We start from the raw sequence: 14,841 nt of genomic DNA on the forward strand, positions 1-14,841 counted from the left end.
CTATAATTGATGTTTGGTTGCAAATTGTTTCCTGTCAGTGATGGCCTGAAATCTCTGACCTTAAAACCTCAGGCCTGTACTGCAGTATCTTCACTTCCTGCTTGTTTAAATATGACACACACAGAAAGCTAAGACATTTTTAAGATTATATGCAATTATTACGTTCGCTCCACTTATCATGTCTACATAACTAGGTAAGGTGCTTGGTGGCTCTCATGGTGCATCTGATTTGAGAATTGCTTTCAGTACAAAGTCCTTTTATAAAACACCTTGCTTTCTCTCCTAATGAGATCAATGTTGGGAAACAATGAAAAATGTGTAAATAAATAACTTTGAAGCCCGAACAGACCATTAAAACAAAGTTGAAAGGTGTGAACATTTTGGCGACTCCTAGTGGTAGCATAGAAAAAGACACTGTGTTAACCAGCAGAGGGAGCTGCTACACATCAACTTTCATATCAAGTCCCATAAAAGTTCAATTTTTTTTGGTGAGCAAGGGATATTTTTGTTCTGATCGGGCCATAAACATGCATTCCAGATCTGATGTTAATCCGAATAATTTATTGAGATATCTTAAGCATTGACTGACATAAAAAATTGTAATGAGAGGATCATTTTCTTGATAGTCGTTAGGATCACATACAAACATACAGCTCATGCTCTCAATAGGAATGCACTGTTGTGGACTAGTATAAGCCACTACGGGAGCCACCTCAGGAACCATCCGTTACCACGGCTACCATACTGTAGATCTCCCACCGCTGCCTGTCATCCACATGGTGGCCGCCCTTGATTTGTACCCCTTTTAAAAAAACACACACACCGAGCAGATCATCTGTAGGTGCGGGCTGCTCTGCTGTAGTACATCAGTCTGTCGATCGGCGGGCAAAATTTAGAAATACTTGACATTGAATATTGCCAGATTTTGTCCAGGGATCTGGCACGGATATAAAAAAAAACCCTGCGGCAGCTCTGGGTGGGATCACAACTGTCCTCTGCATCCGTTCTGCAGGGCAACCTTTTCAGCAGATATCACATGATAAGCAATATGTTCTCATATCCAATCCAGAATATATAACCATCTGCACCTACATCTGTTAGAGATGTGTGTAAAGGTGTAGCCTTTTGTGGAGTTCTTGAATCTGGACAAATTGAAGGCTTTGTCAGTATTTTGTTCAACATTTCCTTAGGTGTTAACAAGGTGACGTGCAGCTCTCCTGATGACAAAGCTGCCTCTCTCTCTCTCTCTCTCCCCCCCTGGTGGGGAGGCACGGGGTGCTTGGTGACCTTGAGTTATTTTTAGCTCAATGGGGGCACTGCAAACTGGGAGCAAAGGCTTAGAGACACATCGTGGAGTCTACAGCTTTGCTACGGTGTAGTCTGCGTGCCGGCTGCTACTATGGCGTGAGTGGCTCCTCACATGGAGAGGCGCTAAGGGTTTGTTCAGCAACCTGCAACTGATGGAGAGATGTAAAGCGGGCTTGTTACTAAAATGTTGCGACTATGTGGGTGCTTTTAAAGATCATTCATTTTTTACAACTTTTGTTCAAAATTTTGACCATCATTTCTTTTTTCATTTTCCACCTGAAAATGTTGCGCGCACAGAATGGTTGATGTGGTAGAAATGGTCCAAGTGGAAGCTGGAAGTCGGTGTGTTAGAGCGAAAAAACAACAACACAGCTGTATTCTTTTGAACTTTTGAATCCACCTCCCAACTGTTGGGATCGACCAATCAGCTTGTTTGACCCGTAAAGGATAAAGGTTACCTTCGTTTTTATAATTCCTGCATCAAGGTTCCCTGTCGAGTTATAGACCACTATTCACAGTATGGAGCTGTTTTAGTGGGTCCCTGTTTTAGTGAGTCCTACCAGTGGTTTCACTTTCCACTGTTCAACAGGTGGCAGCAACACACCGAGATATACTGCAGTACGCCAACAAAGACAGTGGAGTATAAGACTGCAAGCTTGTAAAAAATGCTGGATTTAAAACACTTAAAAAAAGGTTTGTTAACAAGAAAATTCGAAAGGGCAGCTTTTAAATTTTGATGAATCTTTACATTGGTAATCATTTTCTTTTTTTTCACCTTCGTTTGAGGTCGCCTAGCCTCGGAATTGGCTTGTATCATTGTTTTTTGTTTCTTTGTAGTGTTGCTGTCATGCATTGAAAGGATGTGATGGACTTAGTCTGAGCAGGTATTAAAGAGTAGAAAAAAAGATCACTCAACTCCTGCTCATTTCAACACAATTTATTTACATATTCTCCATACACCTCATATTCCATTTGAAGCCATGGCAATCTACTATTGCATGGCACTTTCAGTTCATCATTTCAGCAGTCCTTTTCTTCTACTTGCCGTCGGTGCTTTCACTTTCGTCCCACACTTGAGTGTTCAGATTTTTGTTTTAGCACACGGTCTTTTCTCAGCACGTCCACCTCTTCCCGGTCCACCATCACTTGTGGCTCCCGGCTGTCTTCAGTCGACGGGGCCTTGGAAGATGAGTTTGATGTGGCCCTGCTCCCCTGTCAACCAGGTACCACAGAAGGGGCAGGCAGCATGGAAGGCGTGGGTGCCGTGGGGTAAGGGGATCTGGCTCCACCCAACCACTGTCTTTTCTGAGCATACGTGGCCGCAGGGGCAGAAGGCGTGAGTGGGTGGCCCGGCGTCCAAGTACAATCCTCCCTCACAGCCCAGCCACAGCGGCACGTAGGGGCCCACTCGCCGGCACATGGGACACTCCCTCTCCCCGGTGCTGGCTGGTGCCGTGCCCCCGGGGCCGGCTGGACCCTTCTCCTTGCGGTAGCCCCAATTGTGGTAGCCGTGTACGTGGCCGCAGTTGACGTATACCCAGGGCTGCTTCTTGTCGACGATCTCGCGCTGGGCCAGACTAGGGAAGGCCAGGGTGTTGAAGCCCACTGGACACTGGGGCCGGGCAGCGTTCAGCTCCTGCCGAAGGGACTCTAGCTGTTTGAGGGTTGGGGTATGGCGCAGTCCGGCGGGAGTCCTCCACAGCAGGGTAGCCCCACACAGATCAATCAGAGAGCCGTCCTGGAGGGTGTTTGACTCATTTTCCACCTCGAGAGGAGAACAGACGATGGAAACAGCAGGGGAAAGAGAAGAAGAAGACAGTGATTTGTTATGGGCCACACTGGAAGGGTTCCTTAAACTTGGGACAACTCTGCACTGGGCTGGTACATTCTGTACACGAGAATCTTGTAGCAGTTCCCCCCCGTACCACCACATGATAGTTATGGTTCAGACAGTTGACACCCATCTATTGTAAGTGACTTCCCTCAAAATACCATCATCATCAGCATGCACGCATCACATTTAGAGATTGATTCATCAATTAAGAATAGTATCCTGTGACAGTTTGACTTCTTGCAGGACAGGATGCCCGTGGTTGAAGGCGACAACAAGGCTCTCTACGTACATGGCTATTTACAGCTGGGCTCCTACTGCTGTACTCACTTCATACAAAAGACTACATTTCCCACTCCCTGTCAAGTTGTTCAAGTTTGCGGATGACGCTGCATTAGTGGGTTGATTTCTAACGACAATGAAGGTATACTGGTGACTAGTTAACGACTTGAAGGATTTTTGGGGTATAACTATCTCCAATCGTGGGCAGTCGTCTGTGATGAGGAAAGCTCAGCGAAGACTTTTCGAGTTAAGACAGCGAAAAGATTTGTTTCTTTATGATGCAATGTGAGCGTGCCGGTTTACAGGGCATCTACATGTTTGCAGTAACAGGGGGTTGACAACAACTCAAGTCACATCAGGGAAAGGCTGGACAAAGTGGTGTGAATTGATTCTAAAATCCAGAAGCTACTATCCCCCACTTTTACACCAATAGGTCAAAAGTGACTAGATTCTACAGCATTATAGAGGACTTCATTTCCTATGTTCTTTAAAAATGAAGTATATAGGACAGCCAGGTTCTGCAGTACCAGGATTATCACCTCCTTACATTACATTAAGGAACCACTTTCTACAGACATCCTTGCAGTTCATGGGTCAAATCAAGGTCAGTAACCTCAAACTTTGTGACCATTTCGGTGAAAACATAGGACTCATTTTCCCATCAGCCCCCTTCATCTTACCAGTTTTCCCCTCTGCTGGGCAGAGCGAGTCTCCCTCAGGGCAAAGACGTTTCCACAAACGGAGATTTCCCTCCAGACGCCCGGAGCCGGCTCAGACACAAACTCCCCCGCCGGGTGCATCACCAGCACCCCGTTGGTGGTCAGTCCGTCCATCAGGCCGTCCGAAGTCCTCCATTTGGCAGCGCGCTCCTGAGAGACAAACCAACACATAAAGGTGAGAGGGATACCGGGGAGGCACAGAGGGATGATAGTGGAGGTAGATGTCAGAGGTGGCTGGCTAGAAGAACAGCTAACGTTGCTTTTCTCTGCTGCTATATTTAGCTCAGTGCAGAATGACTACTGTACTGACTAATGCACGGAGATGCACCCACGCTTAAGATAGAACCGGTCCCTGAGAGAAAGGAAGGCTGTATTATGAACACAAATTAGCTCAGATGGAATGAAACAGCAAATTTCTGGTGTGCATAGTTTCATTAAAAAAAAAAGCTTCTAAAGGGCCTAGACAGTTGTAAAAAAAACCGACTGGAGATTACTTTCTTTTTAGCTGTTGGAGGGAAGAAGAATTTCGCTGGATGTGTTTAGGGATAAAAAGTTTTCAAACTTTAAGGCCCAGTAGGTACTATTTAGGGGGAGCTATTAGCAGAAATGGACATAATAATCATAAAATCACCTAAAAACTAATAATCGTTGTGTTTTCTTTAGCTTAGAATGAGCAATTGATATCTCCACAGGGAGCACATGCTGTTGACGGAGTGCGCCATGTTTCTACGGTAGCACAGGATGGACAAACCAAACACAAGCTCTTCAATCTGCAGCCGCACCGTTAGATGCAACTAAACCCAAAAACTGGTCCTTGAAAGCTGCTCTAATAATAATAATAATAATAATAATAATAATAATAATGGATTTTATTTATATAGCACACTTTAAAATACAATGAAATCTCAAGGTGCTTTATTACACCGTATGAACAACAGGTCAAATGACTGTGTAATGTGAAAGGTGTCACTTGTCAGGGGGTTCAGTTTGCACTCTCATCAGCTTAGCTAAGTGATAAAGCCACTGTACTCCACCTGCTCTGCACCAATCAACAGACAGACACATTTAGAGAATAGCTGTTTAAAATAATGGTGCATTTAGCAGATAAATAGACATCTCAGGAGGTGGTGGAGACCAAAACCAGAGCTCAAATACAACCTAGAAACTGTAAAAAACATGTGTGATATGTGTATTAGGTATCAAACATGTAACAGTATGTATATCTGTATTCCCTTGAAACGTTGCACAGGGTGTGTACATACATGTACTCGATCAAACCGAGGGAAACGTGTTGCAGCGCTCCAGTTGCAAAAAGAAGTCTGATTGTATAGAAGTCTATGAGAAAATGGCTCTACTTCTCTCTTGATTTATTCCCTCATCAAATATTGTATACATGAGTTTATGGTCTCAATCTCTAGTTTAAAATCTTCTTCAATACAGCAGGATGTTCATTTAGTAAATTATGGTCCATTTAGAGTCAAATAGACCATAAAGCAGGGTATGCTTTAGGGCGGGGCTACATAGTGGTTGACAGGATGACACCAGAGGTGTTTAAGCAGTCTCTACGCCACTCCTTTGTATTTCAAATATGGTAACTTCAGTTCATCGGTAGCAAAAACAACATTGTGATGCATATTCCAAGATTGCGACCTCGAAATAGCTGAATTTGAGGCTTCATAACTGCAGTCCACAAACCAATGGGTGACGTCACGATGACTACGTCCACTTCTTATATACAGTGGACTCATCATTTGATCAAGCCTACGTGACAGAGCAAAGGTGCTGCTGTAATGACACAAGTCCGTGCTGCATGCTAACTGAGAGGTTAAAGAGTTCCTCCGGTCATGGTGTAGTGGGCCCTCTCACCTGTTAGCTAACGATTGCAAACCTAAAAGGTTAGGACAAGTTATTTGCAGTTATATTGAAATATTAAGGTTGCATTGTTTACCTTGGTGTTATTGGTGGGAGTGGTGTGGCTAATTCAATTTTCGGAACACATGCTATCCTATACTGATGATCGTTTCTGGAGTACACAATTTCAGAAGTCTCTTCCTCCTTAAAGCTCGGAACTGGAGAGGTCTGACGGAGGAAGAAGTAATGAAATCTGAAGGACTGTAACTTCTAATGCATTCTTTTTCAATAACACAATAATCCCATCCAGCAAACAGTTCAAAGGTGAACCCCAGAGCCTGTCCTAAAAATGACAATATTTGTTCCTTATATCAGTGTGAATGTAGTCCTGATGACTGGTGGAGTTATACAAGCCTCCGTCATGAAGTGTGTGTGTGTGTGTGTGTGTGTGTGTGTGTGTGTGTGTGTGTGTGTGTGTGTGTGTGTGTGTGTGTGTGTGTGTGTGTGTGTGTGTGTGTGTGTGTGTGTGTGTGTGTGTGTGTGTGTGTGTGTGTGTGTGTGTTGAGCTGAGCACTGGCTGCTGACGTTATCTCCCCGACTGCTGGCCTAGTTGTCGGGGGTCCTGATGAATCTTGCATGGGATGACGTCATGCAGTCATGAGAAAGGTCTATTATTGGCTCGCATGGCTTCAGTGCACCTAGATGTTATGTTTTAATCCGCCTCGCCCTGCCAGCTTCCACAGAGGTTTTGAAGTTTTTTTATATCAAAGACGAGTCTGCTATCTGAGAACAGCACAGGGGGAAATAAATAGTTTCTGGTTAGTTATTTTGAAAAAAATGACGTGTTTGAAATGCCGTTCCAATATTCAGATGGGTTGGGGTTTTCATAATTGGCCACTAGCTGTAAACTAAACTCTGTTGCGGGGGTAAGACTCCAGACTCACTGAACTAGAGATGCAGCAAGACGGAGCCCGGCGGAGGACTGCTGAGTTGGCTTGACAGTGCATGACAGTGCTGCGTTAATGAACATAAGCGCAGCGCTCCTTTCTATTTAAGGGTAAATCTGGCTCATTCCAAATTGGGTTTTCCCATTGTGGTTCTGACAGATTGTGATCAAATTAAAGGATTGCAATTTTGGTTTTAATTTTGTAGATTTGACCACCAGTTATGATAATACTGTACTCTTCAAAGTAAGAGCTTGGATGAGCACGGCGAAGGTCACAGAAATAGCTCCAACAGGGTCATAAATGAGCGAGCTGGTTGTAAACATGCCAACAGCAAACCCCTCATTCCCAGATCCCAATTATCTATTTTGGTCAGAACAATATTATCACAGCTGAAGAGCTGAATAAGTTATAAGAGGACCGAAATCCTGAACTATCTGCTCGATCACCATCAGCAACACATATACAGTGTACAGTATGTACTGATACACTGTATGTTCTAACATGATGTATGTTCACTGACTGCTTATGTAACCGGACACATCTTCAATAGCTTGAGACAGTTACATATGACCAGAAGCAGTACATTAACACACACACACACACACACACACACACACACACACACACACACACACACACACACACACACACACACACACACACACACACACACACACACACACACACACACACGTGTAGAAAACTGCTCCTTCCTCGAGCCAGGTCACATAAGCTGACTCCCATCCTCACAGCTATGATGTCACCCGTGGGCGGCACAGTCACGTCGCTGATGTTTCTCTCACCAGGGTTACCGTGGTTACCAGTCCCCAAGAGTTTTTTACCAGGAGAGGCCTAGCGCCCACGAGGGATAACACTCACCCCCAGGAAGATGTTCTTGGAGGAGTCGAAGCCGGCGGCGTAGATCCGGGCCGTGTAGGGAGCGCTGCGCTCGCACATGATGCGGCAAGCGTAGCGGGAGATGGTGCTCTGGGCCGACTGGCCTCCACCGCCACCTTCCCCCGCTGAGCCCCCGCCCTGACCGCTGCCGCTGCCCGCCGTGTCCGTCACCACGAAGTCGATCATGCTCTCTGTGGACCGACCGATCTAAGAACCCAGAGAGAGGAATCAATAAGACAAAACAATGGGGGGGGGGAAGCTGCACAGTAGATAACCATGTTTGCTCTTAACATATTTTCCTACTTGTACCTAGTGAATCTAGCCATGCAGGTTTTAGTAGCGGTGGGTGTTTCTGAGATTTCCACCATGGATTACGTAATCATCAATGTCACTGAACGAATCAGTTCATGAAATTGGAGCTTCCCTCAATGGTGACCACAATTGCCATTGTGTCAAAGTGATGCCAGATTGGGTGGGTTTTACACCCATTTGGGCTACTATTTGAGTGTGTAAAGATAGTTTTAGGGTTTTCTGAGTTTGTTTGGGCTCCTTTTTGTTTAACTCGGTCAGTTTCCCCTTATGATAATTTAATGGCTACAATTCAATGAAAATGCCCCTCCCCTCAGCAAATTTGATGAGTCTGATGGGGAAGCCATCACTGCGTCCAGTACCAAGACAAATAATAACCTAAAGTTGTCCAGTTCATTAAAACTAGGCTGAAACATTTATTGTTTTTTTTGTTTTTTTCTAGCACTGGACATCGGTTCAGGCAACATGCAGTCAACCACCAGTTTAGCAAAACAGCTGCTCAAGAAAACTTCAAGTGATCACAACACAGTGGGTACTGTAGCTTAGAGTTGAAGTTAATCAGTAAATTGTGAAAATGTCCACATTCGTCTCATTGCTTTTGACGCAACAGACTGAACGTCTTACTGAACAGGGGGAGAGACAGAGAGACATGGATGGATTGGAGTGGAGCCCTGTTGATTGTGTCTGCTGGAGTCCCACTTTGTATGGATCTCCTTGAAGTTGAGAGAAGGTTGTTGGAAAACAAATGTGAGCTGCTGAGAGCAGACAGGTCTGACTCATCTTCTCCTGCTTATTTGATCGCCTCAGTCTTTAGTCTTCCCTCCTTCTGCACGATTTCTCACAGGCGCATCCTCTTCATTCCTGATGCCCTCGCTGCTCTGCTGTTCTTTGACTCTACATGCCTAACAGCTTCAGCAACTGTTTGACTAAATACTTAAAATAGTTAAAGCATTACTCCTTCCATTCTTACCTTTCACAATAAAAGCCCTAGGGAATACGCTGCATCACTGCTTACCAGGAGGATCCAGGAGGAAACCTCCAGTTCTGCCGAGTGAAGGCAATGTGGAAGTGTCTTTAAACTTGCATTCTCTCTACTGACCAGCAGGGGGCGACTCCTCTGGTTGCAAAAAGAAGTCTGATTGTATAGAAGTCTATGAGAAAATGACCCTACTTCTCCCCAATGGATGATTCACCAGCCATTTGATCTGTCACTCTTTAATTGCACGACAGCAATGACGTAATAACTTGGCTTTGAAGGTAGGAAGAAGTAGGGAATGAGTCAGGATGTGGTTAGCCAAGCTTTGAACAGAATAAATCAGCTACCCTCTTTCATGCTGTCCAAAAACTGTGGAGCACAGCCAGTTAGTTGTCTGACCCTGGTTGGAGCTAGACGATGCTAAGCTATGATTGGCCAGTCTGTGTTCGAGGGGTGGAATTTAGCAAAAGGTAAATTTATTTTCCCTAATGTTCACAGATTTAAGTAAACAATTGTTGGTGTTTGTCGCCTTGGTTGTAAGCGTGGTTCTATCACCTATTTATGGTACTTTCTAATGGCATTTTTACACTTAACATGTCTCTTTTTTTTGTCTTCAGACGTCCTATTTCTACTGTAGGTCACATAGGTAAAACGCGCGTGTGTGCGCGTGTGTGCGCAAACACTGACCTGAAACATGTCTGTGTTGGTGTCATGGGTGTACTCCACAATGACAGAGTGGCTCCGTGACAGTGTGTAGGAGATGCTGTGCTGGCTTTTGTTGCTGAGTGCCTGCCAATGAAAAAGACATTATCCAGGTCACATGACAAGGAGAGCTGAAGGTCTGGCCTCTAGCACAATCTACTAGAGGACATTTTCTGTTCTAGAGGGACAATGCAAGCTTATTTATTGTTATGAGAGATAGATCATTTAATGTTAAGGTACTGTGTGACACTGTGGATTTTTTACAATATGTACTCGACCATTCAGAACATATATACAAATCATTATATTAACAGTGTATATATACAGTTGGGCACAGCAGTGCTTTGAGCTAAATGCTAACGTCAGCACGCTAACATGCTCACAATGACAATGCTAACATACTGCCGTTAATGTTGAGCATTTCCACCATCTCACATAAGCTCAAGCACATTGATAGAGTGATAAATTGCTAAATGAAATGCATTATATATTTCAATGTCATATGTAAAGAAAAGAAAATATAGCCACCAAGTAGATTCTGCTAATAGTATTTTTTTTTTTTTACAGGTATTAAGGTCTAAAGGTCTTTAGGTTTGTTTCCTTTGTGTTAATAAAACCACATTCGATAACATGTAAAACAAAAAAATGTAATAAACGAACAAGAAAATCCATAATTCTTTGTTGTTTTAACATTTCTATTTTTGCCAACACCTGAAATGAGCACTCGGTAGGAAGAAAATGCCTGAATTTGTTAAAACTACAGATACTGCTGTTTAATTTACCAACCTCACTATGATTTATTTTTTCATTCTTTTGCCAAACTAATATGTGTGTGTGACTAGGGCTTTAGCGAAAAGTTTAAAGCTTTATTCATAACATTGATATTGTAATTCTAAATCAACTTTCAGATGTTGTATTTTTTCTTGCATGTCTATTGATTATGTTTAGTGCCTGTATATTTTCACAGTTGCAGATAAAGATGAGGCTACACTAATATTAAGGTGGAAATGTAAAAACGTATTGAAAAAAGATAGATATATCAGGATTTTATCTTTAAAGTTTTCTGCTTCAATCCTTATTGAAAACACCTCTTCAGTTTAAATGACAACCTAAACTGTAATGATAAGTACTGTGAACTCACCTTTGACACCAGAGGGGTTGAGACATTGTGGATGACATCAGGTTTGACCCCGTTGGCTTTGGGTCTCTTATAGAGGGCCAGACGACTTCTTCTGCGACCCTTGTCCCCATTGGCCAGCGACCCATTGTGCCTGTGAAGCATAAGAAGAAATTTGACTTAATTGTGATAATGTTAATAACTGGGTTATATTGATGAAAGAGCATTATCTTTTACTCACTAGTTGTTACTCTTCCCCTATATTGTATTGGACTGTCCAAGAGTCAGATTAATGCAAAATATAGTGGCTTCAAAATTACAACCATAAATACTCCCATGAAGTAAATTGTTTGCCTCTTTAGATATGTTGATAGACGCTTAACTAAGAAAGCATAGTTGTTAAATGCCACACCTGGCTAGAATTAAGACATTATGACTCACATTGATGATTCACAAGTGTCCAAAAGCTCAATTTACTAGTCACACTATGATGAGTATTAACTATTTCCCAATGATGAAGGATGCAGATTATAAACTTAATCATTAGTACCAATCAAATTAAATCATGCCAAGGCATGTGATAATATGCATAATATTGCCTGACATAATAATAAAAAAATATATTTTTTAAATCATCCGATCATCATCCAAAATGGTCCTGGCAAGCTCCAAATCAAGACAAAACAAACTAATTTTGCAACTAGCATTAACAATTGTTGTCCTATTTGGGGCGGCTGTGGTTCAGGAGGTAGAGTGGGTCATCCACTAATGATGATGATCAGCATTTCGATCCCCGGCTCCTTCAGTCCACAGGAAGAAGTTACCTTGTGCAGGATACGGAACACCAAATAGCTCCTAAAGGCTTTGCCATCAGTATGTGAGTGTGTAAATGAGCATATATGTTATATCCTTATGGGCAGGTGGTACCTTTTATGACAGCCTGTGCCATCCGTGTACAAGTGTGTTTGTGAATGGGTGAATTTGGCTTGTAGTGTAACATGCTTTGACTGGTCGGAAGACAAGAAACGCGCTATGTAAATGCAGTCTATTTACCGTTCCAAAATTTTAGACAGGCATGAAACTATTGGACAACTTTTTTATTGTCAGAATACAAAAAACATTACAATCAACAGCAGCTTTCATATAATTTATATACATTAGGAGGTGTAAGGCTCCCAAGATTGACCAGTCCTGGATCTGATAAGGTGCCATTTATATCCACACACTGAATATGATTACTCAGGTAAGATGTGATAAACCACTGCTAGGCTTGGTTATCACACCCAATAGCCTCATATTTATTGCATAAAATATACTGTTTCGAATGTCTTTCAAATGTCAATTGTCCATATTGAACCTGATTGGGTCAACAAGGGCTGACTCTTTGTAATATGATTTCCTGAACTTGGTTTGAAACTTATAAAGAATATTTTGTTTACTTAAATAGGCACCAAACTTGTCATTCTGTGAAATGTTTCTGACCACAGGAAGTCCAAATAAAATCTCCTTGGATTTGTTTCAGAACAAGTGAGTTATCCACTATCATCAGCCCTGACTATTCCATATGATGCTGCATTTAGAATGATTAACACTCTCTCCAGTCATGTTCTGCTGGCCACAGAGAGGCCATGATTGGCTGGATGTTGTAAAATGTCGGTGACAGGTAATCCCCCCACCCTCTCTCTGCAATCACATTGACAGTGAACGAAGCCATTCTCCTGATCCACAAAGTATTTATAATCCAGTGCATGGATCAATAGGTCGAGGAGTGGAAGCATATGTCTGTGTCTCAGGGCCTGGAATAGCACCATACCACCCTATGAGAAAGATATCCTTCTCTCTCACACACGTGCAATGTATTTGGGGTTCCTTCTGGAGGTTAAACAGGCCCTATTATACTATTTTTCAGGAGCATATTTTTATCTCAAGTAACAGTTACAACATGTTTACATGCGTTAATGCTCATAATCTGCCTAGTTTTTCTCATCCTGGCTGTCCTGCAGCACCTCTTCTCACCCTCTCTCTGAAATGCTCCATTGTAGCTCTTGCTCCTCCCTCCAGAAAGCAAAGTCTGCCCTGATTGGTCAGCTAGCCCGCTCTGTTGTGATGGTCAATGTTTCACATGCGTCGGAAATGTCCCGCCCCTTACAAACAGAATTCAGCCCCCTCTTCCAGAGTGGTTCAAAACACTGTTGAAGCTGTCCTTGGCAAAATGGAGCGAACACAACATTAAGATTTCGTTGTACTGCTCTGGCAAAGTGTTAAAAATGAAATGTAGCCACTTTTTCTTCATTTCATCTGCCTTCGGAAGTCCAAACAAAGGACATTTCCCCTCACAGAGCAGAGCACAGCGTCCTCTCGACATGACGCCGCAAAAAAAAAGTCTTCCTCCGGAGCTTCAGCTCCGTCTTTCTCTTTTGTTGTTTGAGGGCCAAACTAGCCGGAAGGAGTTTTACGTCACTTCCGTAACATTATGACCTCATAAAGTTACAGAAGGGAAGGAGAGAATTCAATGGAGCCGTTTCAGGCAGCTCAGGAACTTCTGAGGGGGAGTGTAACTCCTTTTAGGCGTGGACTTCAGGTTTTACACTCTACGGACCTTTTACATGTACAAAAATGTATATAACACACTATTATTTTCATTTTTCACTACTGCTTCTTATATTCAACTCAATCTTTGTTCCTATAATCCAACCCAGTCTGGGTCTACTTGAGACCTTGGTGACAGGGCAGCTCTTGAGCTTTAAAAGTCATACTCACACTAGCCTGGACCAGGAACCAAAGCATAAACCCAGATCAGAACCCCTAGCAATACAACGGAACCCTACTTTACCCAATCAGACTGAATCCATTTAGATCCAAGTTGGGTTCTGGTTCAGGGTTCCTATAACTCACAAATGCATATCACAAGCTCATAACCTGCTCTTAAACACAATTTAATTTAATATAGATTGGCATAGCAATATCTCACCCTAAGACGATGAGCTCGCCGTACTTGACAGGCTCCTTGTCCTCAGGGAAAACTCCTTCGTGGGGTTGCGAGCTTGAGCCCAGAGGAGGTGAGGGCTGGCTCTTGTTGCAGGACGGGCGCAGCTCCAGAGATGGGGGGGGACACAGCGCCTCTGAGCTGCCCTCCAAAACCATGCCCACCGGCCACAACTGGGGCTCGCTGCTGGGGAAGGGAGGATTGGGGTTCAGAGAGAGAGAGAGAGAGAGAATGTTTTGTTACTGCTAAATTCAATTCAATGTCAGAATAACATGCAATAAAACACTGGAAGATACCTAAAAGAAGTTTTGGTAGAGAAAATACCAGAATCAACTAGAGTTCCTAGTGAACACTGAGCTGTCTAGAGGAATGCATGTTTCTAGCTAGCTACTATATATATAAATATGCATATTGACTACTTTAACTTTAGATTGTAAGTAGTAAATTATCAAAAATATTAAGAAATTCCATTTAGGTAACTATCACATTACAGCATTAAAAACATCAGTATGTGGTTTAATTTTGATTTGAGATGTTTTTGGCGTAAAACTTAAAATAGATAAACAAGTGCAGCTCATACAGGCTTTGTTAATAAAATGCATCATAATCACCCAGCTTGTTACCATTATTGATTACAATCATAGACTGTGGAAACATTAGGTCATAAAGACATCACCCACGTGTTTCGACGGGTACTTTTGAAACCTTTAGTTGAGTTGAATGGTCATCTATACTGGCTATTTGCATAAAACACAAAGTTCAAGTAATAAGGAAATAAATGATTGTATTTAAAAAAAAACATTCTACAAGAGATCTGAACACATCATGATGACGTTATAATTAACCTTTGCCGAATGCTAATTTTTACTGAATAGCTTGAATGCATCTTAATGCAAGTCAATGTAACCTTCTTTGA

General features: G+C 42.7%; 1 protein-coding gene across 2 annotated transcripts in view; it reads right to left on the reverse strand.

The window, feature by feature from the left end:
- Nucleotides 1-2,263: 2,263 nt before the first annotated feature.
- peli3 (pellino E3 ubiquitin protein ligase family member 3) overlaps nt 2,264-14,841 on the reverse strand; it is a 29,930-nt gene continuing 17,352 nt past the window's right edge. Inside the window, exons 3-8 of one of the 2 annotated variants that reach the window (XM_054601126.1) lie at nt 13,911-14,108; nt 10,964-11,093; nt 9,808-9,909; nt 7,818-8,042; nt 4,102-4,290; nt 2,264-3,073 (exon numbers count right to left, since the gene is read on the reverse strand). In XM_054601126.1, the coding sequence (XP_054457101.1) occupies nt 2,474-3,073; nt 4,102-4,290; nt 7,818-8,042; nt 9,808-9,909; nt 10,964-11,093; nt 13,911-14,083 (1,419 nt within the window). In that variant the 5' untranslated portion in view covers nt 14,084-14,108 and the 3' untranslated portion in view covers nt 2,264-2,473. Of the gene's footprint in view, nt 3,074-4,101; nt 4,291-7,817; nt 8,043-9,807; nt 9,910-10,963; nt 11,094-13,910; nt 14,112-14,841 lie in introns of both variants that reach the window. The other variant, XM_054601127.1, reaches the window with a different exon arrangement.

This window comes from Anoplopoma fimbria, chromosome 7 (genome assembly GCF_027596085.1).
Source record: "Anoplopoma fimbria isolate UVic2021 breed Golden Eagle Sablefish chromosome 7, Afim_UVic_2022, whole genome shotgun sequence".
Classification (NCBI taxonomy): domain Eukaryota; kingdom Metazoa; phylum Chordata; class Actinopteri; order Perciformes; family Anoplopomatidae; genus Anoplopoma; species Anoplopoma fimbria.